Source organism: Anser anser (assembly GCF_964211835.1).
Source record: "Anser anser genome assembly, chromosome: 2".
Classification (NCBI taxonomy): Eukaryota; Metazoa; Chordata; class Aves; order Anseriformes; family Anatidae; genus Anser; species Anser anser.
Genome location: NC_139721.1, coordinates 144,476,346 through 144,501,530, shown reverse-complemented (window position 1 = coordinate 144,501,530; position 25,185 = coordinate 144,476,346). Strand labels below are relative to the sequence as shown.

The window sequence follows — 25,185 nt, the reverse complement described above, 5'->3', positions numbered from 1 at the left end:
GACATACAGGTTTTTGTCCTTTAAATTATTTTATCTCCTTTAAGTGAAATGAGAATAATCCAAGGCTGCCTTACTAAATTTTGTTCAGTTGTTTAATTTAATCTCTAATTCCTGGAGCAGGCAGTATGTTTTTTGTGAAATGCTAGGTACTTTGTCACACCCTTACTTAAGAGCTGAAGGAAAAAAACCCTATGTTAGAGGGGGATGTCTTAGAAGTGATAAAAGTACAATAAGTTATGTAGATGGATACCACTACAAACACGCGTTTTTCTTAAAAACATGGCAAAACATGCATTCTGTGAAAGGAAGCTAGTTTGTAGACCTAGAGGGATGTTGATTTTTTTTTTTTTAAACAGTTGTATACATGCATTTGTCTGTAATAGGATAATTTTTGTATGTTTCCTTCTAAAGAAATACAAACATTCTAGGATGATCTGCAATTTAAAAACAATTCTAGATCCTATTTTACAGCATGTGGTATTTTTCTTTTTTAACTCTTCCGTAAGTGGTTATTTAGAGGAGGGTTACTTTGGCATTATTTTAATGCTATTATATAAAGAAATGTTTTGGCTTGATAAAATGCAGCATATGTTGAATTTGTACAGAGGAGCCATGTTAATTTCTACTCTGTTCAGTGTTTGCCAAATTGAAAGAGATGAAATCTGTAGAGAATATTTTTATCTTTAGGCATAGAAGAGATTTTAGGAGCCCAGAATGAAGAACAAAAAATACATGCATAAAATATTTTTAATGTACTGGAATATTTTAAAAACACTGGTAGTCATTGTATCTAATTAGGTCATGCCACTATTTCTTGTTTAAAACTTGAGGTTGAAATATTACTGTATCTCTGTCTTGAAATTACATTATAAAGCACTCAGGGAATGATCAGCAAGGTAGATTGCTTAACTTCTAATACAGACACTATATATTTATTTTGTACAATTATCTATGTTTTGATTTTATTTATTTTTTATGCAACTTGGCTTTATTTTATAGTTACATCATGGAAGGAAGAAGCTCGAAAAATCTAATACTAGTTTAGGTAGTTATGCTTTTCAGCTCTTATTTCATTGCTGCAGGGTCCTTTACTACGTAATACTGGCAATCTTAACCCAAGCTTGACTACCCAGAATCAGTAAGCTGTGTTTCAGGAGCTTACCTGCCTGCTAGTCACCAGAAAGCATGGTGTGCTCTTGTAAATTTGAGGGAAGAGGGTACAATATCTTAAAAGTAAGACAACTCCTTTTGAGTATTTTTGAATGCTCTTTTAAGTTTATCTTGGCTACAGTTAGAAAGATCATATTTCCCATATTTAATATCTGATACATTTAATTAAAAATAACATATCTGTGAGTTCCAAATGTAAGTATTAGATAATTATTGTTATCGAAGTACAGACAGCCAAAGCAGATCCATGCTTCCAATACCTTGATCTTTATGCAGTGATTTATGTACAAGCAAGAATATGAAGGACTATAACGTGTACAGAACAGGAGCTGTTTTAAGTGTGTTTAAACACTTATGATCAAAGTTTTTTAATGAACCTCTGGATTGATATGAGAAAAATTATATGAGAAAAAGCCTTCATGCTTCTATACCCTGTTTTGCACTACAGGCACTAGCCTTTCCTTTTATGCCTTCCCCTGAAATGGAGCAAAATCGTGTTCTGCAGAGTTGGCTGCCACCACTTCTTTCAAGTAGCCAGTTTTGCAGTGTGCCCCACTTGAGGGCTTTTTGGCAGGTTCCTGTTCCGGTTCACTGGGTGTGTGCTTCAAGTAGCCTTATTTCATTGCTGTGTTCTTTGAAAAATAAACACTGCATAAAAGTAGGTAAGTTAATATGACCTACTTGCAAGGTATTCCTAATTATATTTTTCAATGGGGATACTGAGTGAAGATCTACATCTGTGGGCAAGTTCCAGAACAGCCTGGAAAAAAGCCAGTTTTAAGTTCCAGGGAAGAATCTGATGCAATTTGAAGAAGTCTTGCCATATGACCTAATAGGACATGGTTTAGAGAGAATATTTTTTTGGTACAAACCATAACATTTCTGTCTCCTGCAGCTTTTTGTAAGGATGTATTTTGGTGTAATGTCAAATATTTCAAAATTAACTTCATTTTAATGAAAACTGAGCTTTTCAGCCTAATTGCTTAGGGTGTCTGTATGTGTACAACACAGGGAAGGGGATTACCATATGTTGCAGATACCTAGCAATCACCAAGACTGATAGTAATCATTAAATGTTGCCACCAATGTTCCTTTCATAGCTTAGGAAGGAAGAGAAAAAACTGAGAGGGGTCTTTCAGGTGAAGAAAAGGGTGATAAGCAGCTTAAAAGCAGCACACAAACTTGTATGAAGTTGAAAATATTGTACCAAGTTAGTTGCATGGTTACGTTATCACCAAATCAAAAACAGTCAGCAGATCCACGTGGGTTGGTAAGTCTGAAACTCCATGGGGTCTGTATAGGGAACCTCACAGAGGAAACGTGTTTAGAGCATTATTGCCACTGAGTCAGGCTGAGTCTTTAGAGTGAACTTCTTTTTCATTGTCTTTGATTTGGTCACACCAGAAGCACACAAAAAGCTTTCAATTTCTAAAACAGTGCTAGAAAAAGCCATTCCCTTTGGCTCACTTTGCATGGATACTTTTTTCAATACTTCTTTCAGCAGCTTTCTATAGTCCCCCCATCTGTAATCCTTTTAGAGACCATTTTCTCCTCATTAGTAAATTCAACGTACTTTTCTGTTCTTCTGATCAGAGATGACACGAATGCTCTTTTTGTTGAAGGAATGGGATGAGTTCTTCATGAAAAGTTGAAAGTAGCTCACAAGGTGAAAATCCTTTTCATGTTTTTGCGGTGATATATGTGCCACTTAATTTATGGTGAGAATGAAACTCTGAATGAAGAAGGTACAACAAACTATTAGGAGAAACCTGATAAAAGTGATATTAGGTCTAAAGATCGATCTATATGGATAAGAAATAACCCATTATGCTGTATGTGAGGTACTGAAGAACCAGTAGTGTCTTGGAAGCAACCCATATTATTTTGAGGAAGGAAGAACCTGGAGCACATTATTTATTTTTTTTCTCAGAGGAAAGAAGTATGAAATGTACAGTTTTCCTTTAATATCCTTGTTAGTGTTCTGAGTTAATATTTGGTTTTGTTTGGAATGAAATATCTACTGAGGATTTGCTTGAGAATTAGATGGAGTTTTTGGTACGTGGTATCACCCGTGGGAAACTTTACTTTGAAGATGGGATGCTTAAGTGAGCCTCTGATATAGCTTATGCCTGCTTGTGGTTTTCTTTCTATGATTTTCTAGGTGACTTGGAAGTTTTAATAAGATACCTCATCTGAAGATGTCCTGTGAAAAGTGTAGGAATTTGACTACCTATATATGTTTACATATAATTTTATTGCGCATCTTCCATTTTCTTCTTTTCTCATTTTTAAAGAGGACTAACCTTGAATTTAATGTATTGATGTTGCTTGTTGTGAGATACAGAAGTGCAAAATGAAAACAAGGAAAAAAAAAGTCAAGTTGATTTAAGGTGTAATTTTTCCCTTTACAGGTGACAGAATTATAAAAGTCAACGGAGAAAGTGTTATTGGGAAGACATATTCTCAAGTCATTGCTTTGATACAGAACAGGTAAGATTCTAGTATTCAATTGTGTGTCACACTTTTTATACTAAGCAGGAAATGACTACTTATGGTGGTTCTGAAAAAGCAATCGTATTTTAAAATTTTCCCTAGTACACACTGTTGTATGTATTTGTTTCTGTAAACATACTGAATGCTGAAAAAGGCTTAAAATTGGGTGTGCTATATTGTGCCAAAGTCTGTTTATGTCAGTCCTTGTCCCCTGTAACCAAATCACAGAGTGCTATAGAGGAAGGTCGTATAAACTTAAAATAGGCTGATAAGGGCCACATAAACACGTTGTTCTGTTTAAAATGAAAATCAGAAAAATCTACCTTATGAGGTCTGATAACTAGAGGTCAGCATATCTGGTAAAAGAAAAATACTATACCAGCACATACCTGCAAAACATCTGCAGCATCTGCATCTTTCCATTACATTGCAACAAGTTACAAACCTTGCACAAAGTGAAGAAACAGCAATATTTACTGCTTGCGAACTCACAGGGGCTTGTTAAATCATGTCTGTACATAAATCCAGAAACTCATTTTCATGTTTTAGGTCAGTCTCCACTTTTACTGTTTTCTTGTTTTCTTCTCCACTTTTACTGTTTTTCTTCTATAGGAACAAGCTTCCAGTATAGGAATGTTATGTGGAAAAGAGATGTATTATGACCAGCATGGAAAAATGTTTTCCAAATGAATCTTGTATACCACATTCTAATTTAAGTGAATCTTCATGTGTTAATACTTAGTTATGCTTACAGGAAGGAGGAGGAAAAATAAGATCCTCATCTTCCTGCTTTAATGCAGATCTTATTCAAGATTTCACTCAAAATCTGCAAGTTCCAGGTACATGTTTTTTGAAATGGCAAAACTCTGTAGCAGAAGGTATAAGTGAGGTAAAATGAAATGTGTTTTGTGTCATTAGTACCTCCTGTGCAAGAGCTGGAAAGATGGAATCTGTCTGCTTTGTAACCTTTAGAAAGACTGGAGATGGTTAACTGCGCATCACTTCTTTCATTTTGTAGTTGTACAAACACTTTACAAACACAGTTGTACAATAGTGTATAGCTAAGACACAGGATGTAATTATTTACTTTGAATGATGTACCTGGTAGGCACGTAATGAAATCTCTTACCTTCTTCCAAAAATTAGAGACCAATCCTATCTTCCAGTGGCTGCTAGAGCAGGTCCAGAGGAGGGCCACAAGGATAGTCAGAGGGCTGGAGCATGCTCTCTTCCTATGAAGAGAGGCTGAGAGAGCTGGGGTTGTTCAGCGTGGAGAAGAGGAGGCTCTGGGGAGACCTTATAGAGGCCTTCCAGTAACTCAAGGGGACCTACAGGAAAGCTGGGGGGAGACTCCTTGTCAGGAGGTGTAGTGATGGGACAAGGAGTAACGTCTTTAAACTAAAAGAGGGTAAGTGTAGATCAGATATTAGGAAGGAATTACTTCCTTTGAGGATGGTGAGGCTCAGGCTGCCCAGGGAGGCTGTGGGTGCCCCATCCCTGGAGGTGTTCAAGGCCAGGCTGGATGGGGCTTTGGGCAGCCTGGTCTGGTGGGAGGTGTCCCTGCCCATGGCAGGGGGTTGGAGCTGGGTGATCTTTAAGGTTCCCCTCCAACCCAAACTATTCTGTGATTCTGTCACAGCAGATCACAGCCAAATATGTCTAGCCCTGAGGGTTGTGGTGTTTTTTTTTTTTATTCTTGTTGGTGGTTTGCTTTTGTTTTGTTTTATGGAAAATGTAAATATCATGACATCTTCATCTGAATCTCTTAAGATGAAGAGGTAAATACAAATTCTGATGTAGAAAGATAGCTCAGACTAAGGAATTAGTCAGGTGCATTTTCCTTGTAGCTTACAGGCAATGATGTCTGTTACGTAACAGTTTCTCATATGACTAATGAATGGACTCTCTCATTCTTTGCTGGAAAACAACATTCTTCAACTCAGAGCAGTTTGTTCTACACATCAATTATTTTGTTTCATGTGCTGCTCCTACCATTTCATGGCAAGAGAAATTGCTTTCTGTTGCATGTATCTTGCTTTAGCATGCCATTCCTGTACCAGCATCAGCATCCTGGATCAAACTGATTGTCTCTTTATGTCAGTATCCTCTCTAACAGTATCCAGAAATGGATTCTTGGGAGAAGTGCATGAAAACACTGAAAGTATAGCGTGTTTAGTCCTGAACCTACCTTGTTTAGGAACTTGTAGAACCAAAGCTTTTATCTGCATCACTATTGAGCAATGAAACTGGTTTGTACTTTGTGATTTTTTAAAAATTAGATTACTTCATTTCCATAGCAGCTTCATTTCCATAGCAGCTCATTGTATTTCTGGAAAATTGTTCAGTTGCGGATATTTGTTCTCATCATAGAATGCTGCAGACATCAGAACTTGGTCACCTTCTTCACGCCAGATCCAAATGGATGCTTTTTGATGTTTAGATGAAAGATCCCCATAACTTCCAGTAGGACTAATTGATGGCCTATATTCAAGCATGTTTTGTATTGTTCTTGGAAAAGTTTTGTTTTCAAGCTGTGTAGGACATTATCTATTTTCCTCTGGTTGGAGATAATAAATTTAAGCTTACACTGATTATTTCCTCTGGATAATGAATGGCACACCTCAAAAGAGTTTCCAGAAATAACCATTTCCTGCAAGATTAGTTCTAAGATTATTTTTAAATCTGCATTTCCTACTCTTTACATTTAGTTGTTAGTTTGGTCCATTAAGAATTTATTCTCATCTGTTTACATAATCAGCTTGGAGATGTGCTGATTACTAATGTAAACTCCATAAATTATTTATTGTTCTTTGTTTAAAAAAAAAATCTGATTTCCCAACTGCTTTTTTTTTTGTTATTTTGATTTTGGAAATTTAGGGATTTAGAATGATTAAGTCTATTCCATTTTTTTTGCAAACTCTTTTTGAAAGTGCTGAGGTTATTCAGAAATGTATGTGAAATAATGCAAGAAAATAGTTGTAACGATGACAACCCATCATAGTGCTTTAGTTTGGTGCCTCTGAGTGAAGTTTAAATTTTACTCTGTGTAATGAAAGTCATTTGCATGATAGATACCTCTGAGAATTGATAATACTGTAACTAATATTTTAGTGTAAGCTGCCACTTCTTCTCTGTCTCGGTTTTTATTAATGCTTTCTAGTTCCTAATTTACATGCATGTTATAGTACCATACCTGAAAGGTATTCCTTAACGCCCTTCTTTGATACCAGAATTGAAGAATACTCTGAGAGCTCTCTGAAAAATAAAAAGTAGGAAGATCCAAATTGTCTCCAGAACGTTCTGCAGGCAAACAGGAGTAGAATAATTGAATAGCTGTTTGAATGATGTACAAAGTGCTGTTCCTGAATAGACCCACTTCCCTCTTTTGGATGGCTACTAAAGAAGGTGTTAAATGGTGTAAATGGATTTAATTTTTTTTAAAAGAGAAATGTGTATTTAAAAAGCACACTATACTTCTGTAAGAAGTGTGTTCTATGTTGAAATATAAGTGGGAAACTTTCATTTATATATAAAGTATCTGAAGATGGGCAATGCTATGTAAGTTTTTAATTTTCAAAGTTTATCCTACAAATAAGCATTGATTATATCAAACCATAAGCTGCCTAATATGAACTATGACTAAACAAAAATGCATGTGCTACCCATGTGTAGCAATGAAATTTGAATACTTCACTGTAAATGCCCCAAACTAGGGTATGTCTTTCATATTTTTATTTTTTTACAGCTGGTAAGTAGTTTAATACCCATACTGAAGAATTTAGGCAAAAGTCCCTCTTGATGGACACTATTTTATATGATTCTTTGACAGTAGTTTTGCTGTTTATGCATTCAGTCAAAATGGGAAATGTTTTTGTAAATATACAGGATATACATTGTATATTGTATACATTGTAAATACAAATACAAAATATTGTATACATTCTAAATACACAAAAAGGATAAAATAATTCTTGTATGTCTTAAAATTCGATATTCTGAAAAACTGTAAAAACATTTTTGAAGACTTATTTTTCCTGGCTGTGCATAGATTTAAAAGAAAAATGTAAACCTGTTACTAATGACTTTTGGCTTTAAAGCTAAATTAATCTATGCTGTTTGGAGAACACGTTTTTTTCCAAGATTAATAATGGTTTAGGAATATTGTGAAACCTAACACCCTTACTCTGCAGTTTTGGAATGCAGCCTTACGTCTGTGGCCAGTAACAAATGGAAAAGGAACCACAGAATAGAAACGTTTTTCACATGTGAAAGCATAATAAATTGCACATTACATCTTCGAGACGAGACTTTCCGTTCTGCAGGAGGAAGAAACGGAGATCTTTCTCGGTCCTTTCATAGACTTTTTTATGTACTCAGAATTGGTGGCCGGTCTCTGTGCTACTTCTGTGTTTTCTCAGCAGTGAATTGTACCGCCTGGTACAGATAAGCTCAGTTCTAGTTTGATCTGTCCAGTTAGGTTTTGTTCTTTGGTACTTGTGTTGGTATTGGTCAGTTTCTTTAAATATCCTCTCTTCTTGTGACATTTTTGAATTGTGAGATTCCTAAATAACAGGTATAATCTCTTAATTTGCTGTTTTGCAAGTCTAGATAAAATAGTCTGTACAAGCAATCTTTCGTAGCCCTTCTTTGTACCTGTTCCAGTTCACATGTAATGAACGTGAACAGTGTTACGTTATCTCAGATGAAATGAGAAAGAATTCAGCTGTTTTGTATTACTGTTACAAGTATATACTTGCTTGTGAAAATAGTTTTTTTCTGATATGAACTAGCTGTGGATTTCACTGTTTTGCAATATTTTTGCATAACCAAGGAATCTTATATTCCATGTCCTGATTTTGCATGTACTTGAATTATATTGGTTGACCTGTACAGACGTCAGAATCTTTATCGCTTCAAGTAACGTGCTGCTTTTGGTTTCAGTAATTCAGACTGACAAATTCAGTCAGCCAGATTACATCTGCAAATTTGATAAATATGTTTGATTTGGTTATTTTGGAATATCCCCAGCAATTTTAAATAGTGCTAACAGACTTTAAGTGGAAGACAGAGGGAAATTTTACTTGTGTTTAAAGATTTGTTACCTTGTTCTGTCAGAGAAGCTCCAAACATTGAATGTATCTTGGGAATCTTAATAGTAAATAATGAAATAAAATTGTCAAAGTACATTGCCTTATCTGTAAAGCTAGTGTATTAAAAAAGATTTCTATTCTTTTCTTTCTGCTAAGACTCTGATGGAAGTTAATGTATCATCTTTGGAAAAAAACTTCATTTCACATTACAAAAGTTGATATGTGGTGGTTTTTTTTTTGTGTTTCAGTGACAGCATATTGGAACTTAGTGTTATGCCAAAAGATGAGGACATCCTTCAGTTGGTATGTTTATGAAGCTTTTTTATGAAGAATTGTGATTTATGTTTTTTTATTCTAGTGTCCTTTTCTGACTGTGAAAAGAGGATTAGTTTGAGGTGGAGTTGTCATTTTCCAAAAGCCTCTATAACTTGTATGAGTTTCTTCTGACTGCTGTTGGTCTGCTCTTACGTTTTGTCAATACATGATTATGATATGACACAGAGGAATTTATGCTCCTTTTGGCTATGATGCATTTGTTTCGATAAAAGTGGGCCTGCCTCAAGGACTGTCAGTTCTGCATAGCATCTGCTAGAGGAAAGCCATGAAGAGACAAATGTTGTCTGTGTTCTGCAAGACTGAGCATTGAGCGTGCTCAGGCCTATCAGAAAAGTCTTCTGATAGCTGCAGTTTGCTATGCAGTCAAAAGTTATGATGACTAAAAGTATTTCTAGAAGTCATCGTCTCTATTTCAGTGCGTGTTTTACTGAGGAAAAGGTGTCAGTTTTTGATGACAGGTACAACATCTGAAGATAAAGGTGATAGAAATGAATGGCATCATACAACAGAATCCTATGATTTTCTCCCTTTTACAACATCACAGAGAGGGAGAAATTTAATCACATCTAAAATAACAGCATTCTTCAGAGACATGATGCACCACTGTAACTTCAGTCAAATAAGAAATGCATGTAATTCCTCTCCAGAATGTGATAATTAATCTTCAGCCATTGGAAGTTAAAATCTACTGTTCTAATTATAAGACTTGGTGAAGAAATTTGCTCAAAGCTGAATGGTCACCCTTAAAATGCAGTGTGTTTTCAGAGTAACAACATAGAATGTTACTCCTTTCATTCTCTGTGACAAAGCAATTTCTTCTTTTCATCTGAGAAATTGTATCTTTTTTGGGGGTTTATTTTTCTATTTTAATCTTTTTTTTATTAACATTGTGTTAGCTTTTTTGTGAATCATATGTCTAAACAAAATATAAACTGACTCAGCAAATTCTTATTCCTGAATGAACTACAGCTTACATAAGTGGTAACGTTCTGTCAGTTTAAGTTCAGAATGAATGATAAATGGCAAAGTACAATAGCCTTATTAATACAGGAATCAAAACACACTCATCACTGAAGTACATTCTATAAGTTGGTATAGTATTTTAAGGAATTTAATTTTGGTTTTGACAGGTGCCATAAATTTTCCTGTAAATATCTTCAGATGGTATAACTGCAAACTTGATAACAAATACAGGTATTAGGTAAAAATAGAAAAACACACCGCACTAATGGATAATGTAGTTGGAGCTAAAGAAAGGTCTACCTGCACAATAAGGATGAAACAGTTTCATTATATTCAGGAATGATGCTGGGTGTGGTAGGTTTTGTAGTACTCAGCAGTCTGCTTGGTGTGTTAATGACTTATTGCTGGGTTAGCTACATAAAGAGCACAGTTGCTTGTTCCTGCCTTTAGGTCACTATTTATAAACCTTGAATTTGGTCTTCAGAAATGTCTGTGTATGTCTGAACCTGCTGAGGTATTGAATTTTCTGAAAACAGGGCTTCAAATCCATTCATCAATATTAACAGTAAAGTGTTGCAGTCCAGGTGTCATTGCCCTCTGTGGCACTCCTTACTTAGAGGGGAGTTGCATGTGAAATCCTGTCATTAGTGAAGTCAGTGTCAGTCACGTCACGTTCATTCATTGACTTGATCTTGGAAATGTCACTTCGGGGATTGGTGGAAAGGATATGTCCATGGCAAAAAATTATGCTTGCCAACTGAATTTTTCAAGCACCTTCCCAAATTTGAGATCGTTTTTACTTAAAATGATCTTTTTTGATAACTTTGAAACATTTAATTTTGTATTTTGATCAACTATTAATAAGTTTAAAATAAACAACCTGAAGTGGAATACTTATATTTTGAATTGGATTTTTCTTGCTTTAGAATATCGGTAAGGGATTATTTGCCAGATGGAAAAAGAAATAATTAAAATTCAGTGATGTATTTAAAATGCATATTTTCCTAGGAATTCTTTTGCATTTCAAGGACTTCTAAATAAGACTTACAAGCCCAGGGAAGAGCCATCTTGTGTTGGAAATTCAGGAATTTCAGTGGAAGACTGCTTATCTAAACAAATTGCTTCTTATGAACTAAAGGGAAGAAAAGGGAGCACACCTGAAAAGGAAGGAAGGAACAAAGGAGGAGTGCAAAAACATTGTGGAGATATCTGAGGACAAAGACCAGCTGGGGCTTAATCAAGCAGGGGTTATAAAGGGTAACCAGACAGTGTTTTGCAAATATTATAGTTGTGGGAATCTCAGGGAAAATGTAGGTCCAGTGACTGGAGAGGAGGGGCTGGAAGAGTGCTTAGCTAAGAGTACTTAGCTTAAATAGGTAGCTGATACAAAGACCTGATGTCTTGTCTTCTCCTGCCTCTGCCTTGACTTTAGTAAGAGACGGTATCAAAAGCATGATAACCATTCTCTTTTGGGAACTAAGAGAGGGTATGGACTGACTATATGGATTACAACGTGGGTAAGAGTGGGAATCAATGGCTTGACAGCAGTTTATATGTAGTAATGAGAGGAGTACCCTAGCAGTCTGTGCTGGGGCCAGTGTTGTTCAGCAGTGACCTGGCTGGTGACCGAGCAGGTGTGTGGATGACGCAGAAGGGAGTAGCTGACAGGATGAATGACGAAGTCTCAGTATGGATGGACTTTGGTATTCCTGAGAATTGGAGCAGCAGACAGCTCGTGATATTAAACGAGGAACATGAAAACTCTGTGAGTCAGGCATAACAACCACCGTGCATCACTGTGGAAGCAACTGGCAGAACAAGAGTCCTGCTGAAAACAAGGCAGGGGTTGCAGTGGGCACCAGGGTCCGTGAGTCACTACTGCTCTTGTGTGCAGCTCAGCCAGCAGGCAGAGGAAGCTGTTACACTCCACCACCTGACACGCTTACGAGGCTGTACCTGGAATTTTATGCGTACCTCGAGAAGGATGGGAAGGAACTGGAAAAGGTTCAGAAGAGAGCTAGAGGGACGGTCAGGTTCCTGGAACATGCAGCCTACAAGGAGAGGTTCAGGAGCTCCGATTTAGTCTGGTAAAGAGGTGGCTAAAGGAAGGAGTAAAGTAACAGCAGTCCACAATTAGAGAGCAATTGCCAAGAGGATGGAGACAAACTGTTCGCAGTAGAGGACAGCCATAAGCAGTCGCTTGGAAGGTTCAAATTAGGCATCAGGAAGTGTGATATAGTAGCACTTTATGCTTTTTTTTTTTTTCTGAAAGGGTCGTATAGCACTGGAATCAGTGCAGATGGCATCGCCATCTGTGGAAGTTTGAGACACAGCTAGACAAAGCAGTGGCTGACAAGGGTGTTGGTGGTAGTTCAGCTTTGAATGGTAGATTGAACTGCATGATCTCCAGATATCACTTCCGATCGGTACTTGGGCGATTTGGCTTATTCTGTGTAAAGAAACAAATATATATAAAAGAATTTCCACACGGCTTTACTTTTGGCTTGAAGAGTTTCAGAATTTGAGCACAGATGTCTAACCTTGCAGCTGAATTTAGCAGATTACCTTTGCAAACTTAGTGAAGAGGACCATCTTAGTTATCCGTAGCTTCCAGATCTGTGCCTTTAGGCTTTCAGGCTACTCTGGAATGAGAAAACTGAAGGAAAGAGGAGGAGGAGCACTGGTGTTCTAGCTGTAGTGTTCAGGATATCTACTAAAATACTCATATTGGGTCATCCAACTTTTAAATTCTATTTGTATTTATGAATATTTAAGGTAAGTGTACATGGGCAACTCAGGTGAACCGATAAGGACACTGAAAGGAGAGGTGAGAGGGGGGAGCAAATGCTTTAACTTTGTAGGCAAAACAAAGAATGGCTGAAAATACAGGTCACAAAGATGATGGAAATGCAGAAATAGCAGGTATGATAAAAGGGAAGTAGCAAAAAAAGTGCTCAGAAGTAAGTTTGTGTTAATTAGCAGTGGAAAAGGAGTCAGGAAACTTTTTAAGATAAACCATAGCTATAGCTTCTAGTTTTTGGACTTCAAGTACATGAAAAACAGATCTAAATGCAGTGATTATGAACATAAAATAGGAGTTCCGTTCCATATTTTATTTACTAGAGCTTTATTTTAACTTGGTGTACATCCCAGAGGGTGATTCTTCCCAAGTGGGCTCATGACTAAATATGTTTGTAACAGGTAAGGTATTTTAATCTGAGACCTTGTCCTGTCATGTCAGTCATGTAAAATTAACTCTTTTAATCTCTTAGCCCATAAATTTTGACAGTAAGATGTAGCTTCAGAATGATTTGGGATAGAAAACTGTAGTTTTTTAAAGAAATGGACTTTATAGAGGCAATGCAGTTTTTTGTTTTTTTTTTTTTGTAAAGAGGGAATACTGGATTTTCATTTAGTTATAAGCCTATCAAAGTGTAATACAATCATATATCTCATGTGTGTAGTCTTTTGGTATTTATATTGAAATAAAAGATTTTTTCCCATTTCCATTCATTTTTTGTTAAGCATTTGATGTGTAGCCATTTGAATTTCTACAATATTTCCTGTGAAGCTATGACTCAGTTACTGAACTGCATGGGATAGGCACTACTTACCTGCCAAAATGTGGCACATGAACTGTTACAGTGGCTACTTCAAATAAGCTGCGCTGTCTGAGAGGTGTCTGTGGCTCCTCTAACGGTGTGCACATCCTCAGCGTGCCGTGCTGAAGGCTGGCATTGGTGTCATCTTAGTTAAAACGCTGACCTGAGCAAAGAACATAAAATAGAGGATGAGAACCCAGCACGGTGTATCAGAGACTCAATGAAAACGTTCAGAAATACCTTATTTTAGACTTGTTTGTTAAGGGAATAAAATAATCACAGTAATACTTTTAGCTGTCACTCCCTATTCTTTCTCCTGCTTATATCCCTGTTGTTGCTAGACTCATTGACCAGAACATTGGGTTGAAACCTAGTCATTAGCAGCTAGGGAGATGAAGCATTTTTTTACAAGGCTGAAGGCTCCTACTAGCTGCTCTGTTTGTCCTGTCCCTGACTAAATCAGCCTGTTGTACAAACACCTGTCTTACTGCCAGGGAGCGTGTCATGACTGGGGACCTTCTGCTCAGTTTGTAGGGCAGGTGGGAGTGCTGTTGGATGGAAGAGGGAAATCAGGAGTGGAGGTGTTGGGGCCAGGACTGCCTTTGCAGGGAGGAGATGGGTTGGTGGAGGCTGCGAGTGAAAGGGCGTAGGAGGGGAAAAGCAATAGGAAGTGACGGTCAGAAGCCGTAACAAATGGTGGTTTGTTAGTTTTGTAGATTGCAGAACAAATTTCTCTGTTTCTGCTGAGAGAACTGAATTAATTAGGACTGGAGCTCAGTTATGTGATGCCAATTTTTTCTTTGGAAAGATGTTTTTTGAACGGTTTCCATTTTACGTAATAGATACAGAAGTGCACATTTTGAACACATGCGAAACAATGTCAGTTGAGACACTGGAAAATTTTATGGAAGCTGTCATTCTGTTCTATTATATGAAAATCTGAAACTGTTAATACGCTTTTTAAACAGTGAAGTTTGGAAACAAAGTGGAGAGGTGTTTTTTATCAAGCACAAGCAGAATGTGGACAGCTGGAAAATAAATGCAGTTTGTCACTTCGCTTGCCAAAAGGAGATGGCAGAAGAAGGGCTTGGATGGATATACTGATAGCCTTTACTTTTAAACAAAAAACCTGTAAAGGGCAACAGTGCCCGAATTGCAAATTTCAGAGTAGACCGGGATACTTCCCTATTGCCAAAAGGCCCACAGAGAATTCCTCTCTTGCTGTAGATTTCAGCTGTTTCATAATTAATGTCAGTCTGCGGTTATCAGACATCTTTTGAATAGCAATCTTTCAGGTCTCGCCACTACAGGTTTTGTGTAAAGAAAACTTGTAGTTGGTGTGTAACCATATTGAGACCATGAGGAGGAGGATTACTGTTGTATTATAATCTGCATTTCAAGTTGATCTCCGTATGAAAAAGTTGTGTAGCATTGGCAGCTGTTTTTTGAGAGAAATTATCCATCTCGTATGCATTAGTACCACTGATTTCATACAGGCAGGATGACACATTTAGGTGGACTGCAAATAATTCCATTTCTTGAGTTCATTTAATAGAATTATTGCTGGTTTATAGCCTCCTGGATGACAAATTTAATACTAAAAAATGGTCAAGTTATGACATTCTTCAGTCATTCAAAAACTTTGTGACACAAAGGACCGATGTAAATGTACTCCCCACAGAGGGAAACCTGAAATTGCTGAGCCCAGTTAGAGTTTAGCCTTAGTTATCTTAGTTACAGCTCTTGTCTATAGGCTTTGTGCTGGGGTGTCCTTAACATATAGGATTTTTGAACCAGTTTTTTGAGGTATGTTCACGTTGGAATTGGCATGGTTGCTCATTGTTCCTTGTGTAAGTAGAGAACGGTGTAGCTTACAAGGCACTGAATTTTCAAGTGTCAGGCACTTAAAATACTGCTCTTTTAAAATTGCATCTTTAATATGATCTATTGTTTAAATTGGAGCTGTATATTTGGAAAGTTATTTTTAGTATGGCTTGCTGATGTTATAACTAGTGCTTCTTAATATGTAAATAGTTGTGCATATACGTAAATATATGTAAATGTCTCTCTTTTGTGTGTATACACACATTTATATAAATGAAAAACAACACGCACTGTATTTAACAAACCCTGATTTTTCCTGTTTCATTTTCTGGCATTTCCCTCTCCAGCTACCTACTCAGAAATCCATCTTTCCTAACCTTCAGCCCATCTCCAGCAGTTTCATTTCAAATAATTAAAAAGAAAAGAAAAATCTTCATTGGAAGTGCCCCCCAGAAGTAGCAGAAGTGAATCTGGATTGATGTCTTATACTCCTAGCTGTCACCATTACATCTGACTAGTCTATGAATCTGTTAAAACCTGCCCTAGAGTTTCAGAAAGACCTCTGTAGTTTCATTTACCACAAGATGTCATTGGATATTCTATTAATAATGCTAAAAGTAAAATAAAAGAGGGCTGTTAATAACTATGTATGTATCTTTTTGCGACAGGGAGAGAGAAGAACTACATCTTGTACTCTTCCTTAATTTACTTCCTTCTTGCCTGTCTTTTAATTAACATCTTAATCTTTCCTTAGAATTAAAGTTATGGATCACTGAAGATGTGTATTGATAGCTCAAAATCGATCCAAATTTGAACACAAATATTCCTTGCTGTGGGTAGTTGGGGGACAAAAAAATCTAGATGGGAATGACTCAGAGTGCCTGAAGGATAGATGAAGCACATCTTTTTTCCTTCTGTTTATTCCCTCCTTATTTCTAGTCAGGTACAAACCTTGTGACTTGAAATTTTTCAGTATACTGGCAAATCTGGGCAGAAAAGATCGTTTCTTTGTTGTTTCTGATACTCAAAGTTTTTGTGGAGTTTGCCAGCTCTCAAGCCCTTGCACTTACTATGAAATTGCCAGTGACGCACCTGCATTAAAAATAAGAGAGGAGGAAAAAAAAAAGGCTTGTGTAAGGAAATTTATTCTCGAGTTTCATAAGCCCCAGCTGCTGATGACGACAGGCCTGGCTTCAGTCAACTTTACCAATTGTCTTGTTTTTCCTGAGACCATCCAGTTACATCAGACCTAGTGGAGCAACATGGCTATTTCACTGGGAAACTGAAATATTTCTGTTTGGTTGGTTTTTAATAAATAGCCATGTTTTCATAAGCAGCATTTGTTTACTTTCAGATTTTGTGCTGACGCAGCCATTAATGCGCATGAAGGTTAATACTAAAGCTCTGGCAGCAAATGCAATTGGAGGGGTGTGGTGTGAAGACACACTGACCTAAAGGAGAAGAGACTTAAACTTTGTTATTTTAACAGTGTATCTGTGAGAAAATACAATTTTCTTCATACCCCCCAACCCTAGTTTAGGCTATATTTACAAGAAAGTCTCTTAGAGAGTGTATGGTTTTCTGGTTTTTGATTTAAATGTTACCTGACTGTAGTGTGTGTTGGGTGTCAGAATGAAGTGAAACCACTTGAGCTGTGCTACAGACACTGCTAGAGTAAGCTATAAATGGAAAATGTTTCATTTTTGGACAGCTGAAAACATTTTCTGGTGTTCTGCTCCTGTCTGTGCTAAATCTGAGTAAATTAGGACTGCGGAAAAGAATTTAGGAAGTAGTAAAGAACCTTAATGTAAAGCAGAACTGGTTGCAGAAGGAAGGAAGAACACCCCAAGCTCAGTCTTCCAAGCTGCCGGATGCATTGATGTCTAGTTCATCAAAATGCTTATCTCCAAGTTTGCGAGGAATTCTGTTGAAGTGAGTCTGTTTATTCATCCTGTTGTTGAGTGTATGCCTACATGCTTTTATGGGTTTGGACTAATGGATATAGGACAAGGTTGTCTCAGGCTCTTGAAAGTCTAGGGATTTGCCATGGTTGTTGCTAGGAGGAAGAATCCTTGTACAGGGACTGTCATTATTCTGACATCACATGGCATAAAATCAAGTGGGAAATAATGAACGTGAGCAAAAGCCTTCCCTTAAATTTTGGGGGGTGTTAATAAAATGTCACGTGGAATGTTTTATTTGCTTAAAGTAATTTGTTCTGCATAAGGCATGAGTGCGTTACTTTAGCATGTTTGGGTTTTAACTGGTTATGCCTATACAAATTCACAGTAAGAAATCCATTCTTAGGCTTAGGAGTTTGCAAGCTTGATGCAAACAAAAGCAGATTGCAAGGTGGGAGAGAAATTGTACCCACTAACTGGAAGCACGCTAAATTCTTACTGTAAGAGCAATTTTCTTCTAGAAATGGTTGCAGAGCTGTTATCCGTCAGAGCTGATAATGTCACACTAAATCGTTGTGTTTGTATGGTAGGCTTGCCATAATTTCAGGTTTTCTGTTTGCTTGTTTTGTGGTTGTTTTTGAGAAGGTGGGAAAGAGCTTAACATTTCAAGACTGATTTTTGGATCACAGTGGAACTTCTGGTTAACTGCAGAGTACTTAGCTCCTGTAGGAATTTGAGGAGCTTGGTAGGTGTCTGAAGTGGGAGTGTCACTAATCTGAATTTTATGAATGTATTTCAAGTTGGAAGGCTGTTTGGGTTTTTCTTTTTCTTTTTTTATTTTTTTTAAATGCTTAAATTTAAGTCATACTCAAATACTCTTTTATACTAAGTTTTCTATTGCAATCACTTAAATTAATGTAGTATAACTATACATGTAGCTGCAAAATATGCTAAGTATCTAAATAGTGTGCAAATGCTAAGAAGTATGTTGATGTACTCCACATTTTTACTGTAATTAAAAAAAATAAGCATTTTCTCGTTAAAGTAGTTAAAATATTTTGTAAGAAAAAGGCTGATAATGCATCATTCAGCTTGATTTTATTTGAACAGGAAATCATTTCTGATGTTTTGCATTTCTTTATAAGTTGCAAAATTTCTCTTTTGGTCCTTAGTGAGAATTATGAAACATGGGTTAAATATCCCTTTATGGAAATGTCACAGCCCTTTATGAACTTTTATCTTCCTTGGAGGAAAGCTTAGCTTTGTTTTAATGATTCCTTGGAAATTGGGTGGAATGAGATTGAAAGAAGAAGTATACTTTCCAACATTGAAACCTTTTATTTCTAATAACACTATATTTTAAATATACCTGCAGTCATGAAAACTTGCTCTTTGTTGGGAAAGAAAGGGGGGTGGTGGATCTAGCTAGTTTTATTTTGGACCCTGTGAGAATGCTGTCCTCTGAAGATGATGTTTTAATATCTGTGATTGATTTTTGTCAAGACCTAGGTAGGAATTGATTTTTATACTCATTTGTAGTCCTCAGCTATGATCTGATCACACCAGCTTTGGAATTTCGCCTTTCTGCTGTCAAAGTCAATGAAGCATTGTCTGTCGTGGGCGTGTTTTACAAAAGCATAAGCTCAGTGTGTTTTGTCTTGGTGTAACATGTCTATCCCACGTTTGAAACTGTTTTATCAGCTCTATAAAGTAGTAATTGTTTTCTGATTTGGGTGGGGGGTTGGTTTTGTCTTGCATGCTAGTAGTTTCTTACTCCATCTGTTTTCCAGGTCTTTGGCATTTTTTCAATTTTTTTTCTTATTCTTACACCGTATCGAGCTCTTACATACAACCATTTGTTTGAAGATTCAGAAATTTAGAAATATTTATCTTTGTACGTTCCTTCCCTCCAATGTGCCACATACAGTAGTAATCTGGCTTCATTTTTTTTTTACTACGGATCGGGAGGGGGGAATAAATCACATGAGTGGAGTGTTTCTGCAGCATCATTCCTCCAATTTCAGCTGTACAGCATGAAAGCAGCTGCAGTCAGCTGACAGCTTGTGGTCATGTTCAGATATATGTGGGGAAGGGGTGTGCTGGTTTAAAGGCATAATAAAGCCGTTGTTTCGTCACCAGGAAGCAGGGATGGTAGCAGCCCAGGGGAAATGAGAGACAGTAATGTCGCTGTAGTGGAAGGGAAGTCGTGTTGTATAGAAGCAGAGCTCTCTGCAGGCAGCTGTGGGGATGCGCCAAGGCAAAATGGCACAAATGTATTTTGTTTTCTGTAAGGGTAGAGGATAAATGCAAGCAGCAGAAAAAAGCCTGAGATGGACATGCTCAGAAGGAGGCTGAAGTTATTTTTTCTGCTCTACTGCCCTTTACCTCTGTTGGTACCTTCCAGTGAAATCAGTGTAGTTGTATTTTTAGCTTGCTGTATCCAACATCAATATGACAACATAATTCTGTCTTTACATCTGTAAGCAGCTTTTACTATGTTTTCCTGTTTTCTGCCAGCTGCAGTTTTCAAAGGATGTCACAGCACTGGTAAGAAATGCACAGTAGCCATTTCTGATTATTTTTGTAAGGCATGCTTTTCTCAAGTGATGTGCGAGAAGCAAGAATATGAAATAGCAAGTTTGTTGGAAATGAGCTAGATAGTCTGAGCTGAATTCTCTTTGTAATGCTAATCTCTTAATTTGTGGTTTGTGCCTGTGACTTGGTCAGTGTGCTTTAATATTTTGCAGTTCACTAATGCTTACTATAACGTTTATTGCAGCAGTATTTAAATGCCTCGCCCGCCTCTGTACTTTGCTCTGTATTAATTTATGGCTGCGCTCGGGCTTTTGTAACCTGTCTAGTATTAAGACAGGGCACGTTGATACTCTGGAATTGAGCATGTTACGGTTTGGAGAGGAAATGCTGTGATACTGTACCACACCTAAATGTGTAAAAGCCCTGAGAAATCATTTTAATCTTCAGTTGCATTGGCAGGCTCTGCGTTGGCTCTTTATTTCATTGTGTTTAAACTGAATATAAAGTCATGCTAAAGTTTTGAAATAATAGGCTGTCATTTAGGTATGCTGTGTGCTTCTCATTGACTTTTTTTGTATGCTCTGTTAATTTCATAATAATAAGTGTTGCTTTTCTAAAAGGAGGCTACTGAAACATGCTAAGTGTAATATATCACCTTTTTTTTTCTCAGGAGTCAGGCTCAAACATAAAGATGCAAATAAATGCACTAAGAAAATGAATTTGAAATTTTAATTTGTGTTCTAATATTGCGTAGACAGTAGTAGATATTTGTAGATTTTCATACCTTTTGTACCTTGAAGATAAAAAATGATGCATATTATTCATATTTTTGCAGTAAAATTTGTGTACCATGTACTGGCTGTCTGCTTTAAAATGTAAGATTACTTATAGGGTGTTGGCTCACAACAGATAGTACTGCTTCAATTGATTCGTGTTATGTTTAGGAACAGTAGCTGTTATGTAGAAGACATCTTAGAGAGAGGAGTGTATGTGTGTATGTTTGTGTGTACTTCTCACATGCACTGTGGGAAGTAAATGGAGTTCTTTTATACATTAAGTGAATGGAGAATTTTCTAGTGCTAGTTGAATTTAATATGCACCATTTTAACCTGTCAATTGCTGTCATATTCTGAATCCCAGCAATGCAGAGCCTAAATGGGGAGGGTATTTAAAGCATCGTGACAGAAAGCAAAAATAAAGGTGGAGAAAAATACTGTTTTCTGCTCATGGATCTTGGCAAACCTGCCTCAGTGCTCTACCTGCACTATTTCCTAGCATTGGTCACCAGTTCAGCTGTTGAATTGCTGGGGGAGAGGATGTATTTAATGATTTTGCTTGTTCTGTTTCTGCTCACTAAGAGGATGGAATGCTATTTTTAACCTTTTAAACTAACATTTTATCTAAAATTACATATACTGTGAATTTCAAACTTGTGTTCCATCTCTTGAAGTTTGATTGTGCAAATGCTAGATGAACTCTTCCATCTCCTTTACTACTTAATGCTCATTTAATCTTCTGTCCACAGGCATATTCCCAAGATGCCTACCTGAAAGGCAACGAAGCTTACAGTGGTAATGCCCACAACATACCCGAACCACCACCAATATGTTACCCACGCCTGACATCCACCACTTCTGTTATGGCACAAGCTGGTGACAAGCTACCTTCGGATTTCTCGCTGGGGAAGCAGCAAGTCAGTAGACCAGTACGGGCATTGACACAGCCAGAGAGGGCCTACAGAATGGAAATACAAGTGCCTCCATCACCAACAGACATTGCAAAATCAAATACAGCTGTGTGCGTTTGCAATGAAACTGTACGGACTGTTATTGTGCCTTCTGAGAAGGCTGTAGACTTGCCATCTTGTAGAAATAATCATACTGGTCCGTCTCACAGGACAGAGGAAATAAGATATGGCTTGAAAGATCAAACCGCTCTAAAAGCACGGACCACATCACCATCTTCTTCAGTGTCCACTGCCATTGTACTTCCTCAGACTCCAATAACGAGGCCAGTTGATCCAACCGGGACGATGAGTAAGGCTTCAAATTATGTAGTATGTCCAGAAGGAATCCCAAGCACTAGACCTCCTGTTCAAGCCACAGACTCGCCCCCTGCCTCTACTAATCATTACAGTTCTCCAACCTCCCACCAGCACATAGACTGGAAGACCTACAAAACCTACAAAGAGTACATCGATAACAGGCGCATGCACATGTATGGCTCCCGAACAATACAGGAAAGGCTGGATAGTTTAAGAGCAGCTTCTCAGAATACGACTGATTATAATCAAGTGGTGCCAAATCGCACCGCTTCACAGGTACGGCGCAGGAGCACCTCTCATGACAGGGTTCCCCAGTCTGTGCAGATCCGGCAGCGAAGTGTATCCCAGGAGAGACTTGAAGATCCCGTGTTGATGAAAGAGTGGCCACGAAGTGCTTCACAAGATACGCTAACTTCACCTTCAATTAGTGCTAGGAATCACAGGGCTCGCTCATGGGATTATCTCAGCAAACAGGGTGAAGTGCTAGAAAACTTCCGTTCTGAGAATCAGATTGCAGATACAAACGGAGATAGGAGAAAGACTTACAAGTGGACAGGGTTTACTGAACAAGACGATCGGCGAGGTATTTATGAGAGATCTAGGCAACATGCATTTCATATGTCCCTTCGAGGTCAGAATTTTTCTGTGGCTCCAAGTGGTTATATTTCAGACAGCAGGAGAATAGGTAGCAGAGCTTCTCTGTCTGGTTCTCATTTTCAGAAAGTTCCACCGGATATAAAAATGTTGCAGCCTTCTCGAGATTTACAGACTCCCGGGGGAATTTCAAAGCCTGCAGCTGTTTCACAAGAGAGGCCATCTCTCACAACCAGAAGTTCAAAAAGTAACTCAGTGAAGAGCTCGGCTTCCTATGCAGCAAAACCATCGTTTCCCCTTAACCAGAGCCTGGATGTTGTTGCCAGCAAAGACCAAAGAACAGTAAATCACATGCATCAGAGCGGTTTGTTAAACCAGCAGGCAAGGATCCGAGCAGAAGGTGCCCCAGATCACAAAACAGAAACTGGCAAAACCATCCAGCCCTCCTCTTTGTCTCCAGCTTCTGCCAAACTTGTTCAACAAACAAGTGAGAGCTCAACTACCTCTGATAACATAGATGTTTCCATCAGACAGAAGAGTCGCGATTTTGGAAGGGAAGATGTCCACGAGCCTGAAATTCTGCAAACAGATGTTCAGGACAATGACAAAGACACAGTTGTCATGCGGGACAAATCACCCTCTGGCCACCAAACGTCCCAGCCTTTGAGGCATCAGTCCTACATTCTTGCTGTAAATGACCAGGAGGCCGCCTCGGACACCACCTGTTGGCTACCTAATGATGCTCGGAGAGAAGTCCACATAAAAAGGATAGAAGAAAGGAAAGCGTCAGGTTCCAGCCCGCCTGGCGACTCCTTGGCTTCTATTCCATTTATCGGTGAGTTAAACTGTTACAGCATTCCTCGCACCTTTCTCTGTTTAACATGATGGAGAGCGCCACGCCAGGTAGCTGACTGCTGCTCCTGTAAATCCTGGGGTGGAGGGATATGGGGGTTCTTTTTTCATCCAGCATAATATTAGTATGGTAAAAACTAAAAATATTTTTCAGTGGAGGAAAAAAAAAAAATGTCTTGTTTGGAGTCCTGGAGTATCAGTGTAAAAAGGTCTAGAGTGCTTTAATTTTTCTAGAATATTCCCCAGCCCCTAGAGAAGTCTTCGTTACATAACTCTGGTTAGCGCTCCACATAATGCTCTGATGTTATTTGTGTGGACAGCTAGCAGTTGCAGTACCTTTGAAAACATTCTTACCTGTATAATAGAAAATGTGCAATCCAGTAAAGAGAGAATACGGATGTCATGGTAATCTGTGGGGAAAACTGGATTTCAGGATAGCTGAATAGGTAAGGTGAAGGCTTTCTGAAACAGATATGTATTTACACGAAAGCTGTTTCAGGTGAAAGGATATCAACAAAATTAGGTTAATTTGCAAGTAAATAAGCTAAAGTGGTTATGAGTTAAAAGATTTATGGAAGCAGAATATGAGAAGATGCAAAGATTCACCTGTGGGTTGTGACATAAAAAGGGTTGGAATTTTGCGGAGCTTAAAATGTGGGGGCTGAGCACTTGTCCTCTTTTCTTTCAAGTTATCTTAGAGCTATGGAGGGATTCAAAGTAGGAGTGAAATGATCAGGGAAATAGTTTGGGGTGTGTGAGGAATGGAGTCATCTGTAGTGGCAGAGTGAGTTTGTGTTCTACTTAAGTACTCAGTTTTGGTCTTTTTCTGCTTTTTTTTTTTTCATTGTTGTTTTGGCTTGTTTAATCCTTTGGAGGTTAGATCTCTGCAGACCACGTTCTACATAGGTTGATCTATCTGTTTTCTTGAATTTCGTATAACAAGTATTTAAAAAATACTGAATTTTGCTTCTCAAACTTATATATGTGAAAACCTAATCCATAAAAAGCATAAGAAAAGCTGTTAAAGGGAGTTAGTTTTACTGTCTTAGCAGAGTTGTCATCTCCTTTGGATCTGCAGCAGTGTTTTTTTTCCCCTAGAATTATCTCTGATATCTGCGCCAGATTGAAGTAAATGAGCAAAACAGTGAAGGAGCTTTGTGAGCACTGAAGGATAGAAATCTGCAATATTCTGTTCTTTTGACAGAATGTTGTTAACACTTAACCAAAATGCTTCCTTAAACAGCTAGCAAATGTTTTTCAGATTTGGCCTTCCTTTTTGAATGGGAGGCGTGCAGTAATTTTGATTACTGGATGTATCGGTGTCCAGTAGTTTCGGACGCTTCTTTGGACTCCGTTTGTCTTCCTTCCAGGATTAGCGTAAGTCTGTCAGGCCCATAGCTGGTCTTTGCAAGTGTTTTCTAAAATAATATGCCTAAAATCAATGTTAGACATTGGATAAAGTGGTGCCCAGTATTTGTACTCGCTGGGAGTTTTCTAACCCTGCACAATTTAAATATCGTGTGAAAATCAAATCAATCTATTTTATGGTAGGAGATTGTGCTGAAAAGGTTGGGCTTGATTTAAATAAAAACTTGCAATGAACTCTTCTTACCCATGGCTTGCTTCCAGGTTTTAGAGAAATGCGACAAAGTTCAAAGGAGCTTTAAAGACGGCAGTTGGGTTTCATTCCAGCAGTGGCTGAGCAGTTCAGAAGTAGCAAAGTTGTAACTCTCCATTGCAGACTTCTGGCATAATACCACACGGGATTTTGTGAATTCTTA

General features: G+C 37.8%; 1 protein-coding gene across 6 annotated transcripts in view; it reads left to right on the top strand.

Annotated features, from left to right (window-relative positions):
- The window catches only part of ARHGAP21 (Rho GTPase activating protein 21), a 124,012-nt gene that overhangs the window by 71,536 nt on the left and 27,291 nt on the right, over positions 1-25,185 (top strand). For 4 of the 6 annotated variants that reach the window (XM_083823612.1, XM_083823611.1, XM_083823615.1 and 1 more), the window contains 4 exons: positions 3,582-3,660; positions 9,002-9,056; positions 19,897-19,926; positions 21,440-23,387. In XM_083823612.1, coding sequence (XP_083679738.1) covers positions 3,582-3,660; positions 9,002-9,056; positions 19,897-19,926; positions 21,440-23,387 — 2,112 coding nt within the window. The remainder of the gene's footprint in view (positions 1-3,581; positions 3,661-9,001; positions 9,057-19,896; positions 19,927-21,439; positions 23,388-25,185) is intronic. The other 2 variants (XM_083823614.1, XM_083823613.1) reach the window with 1 other exon arrangement.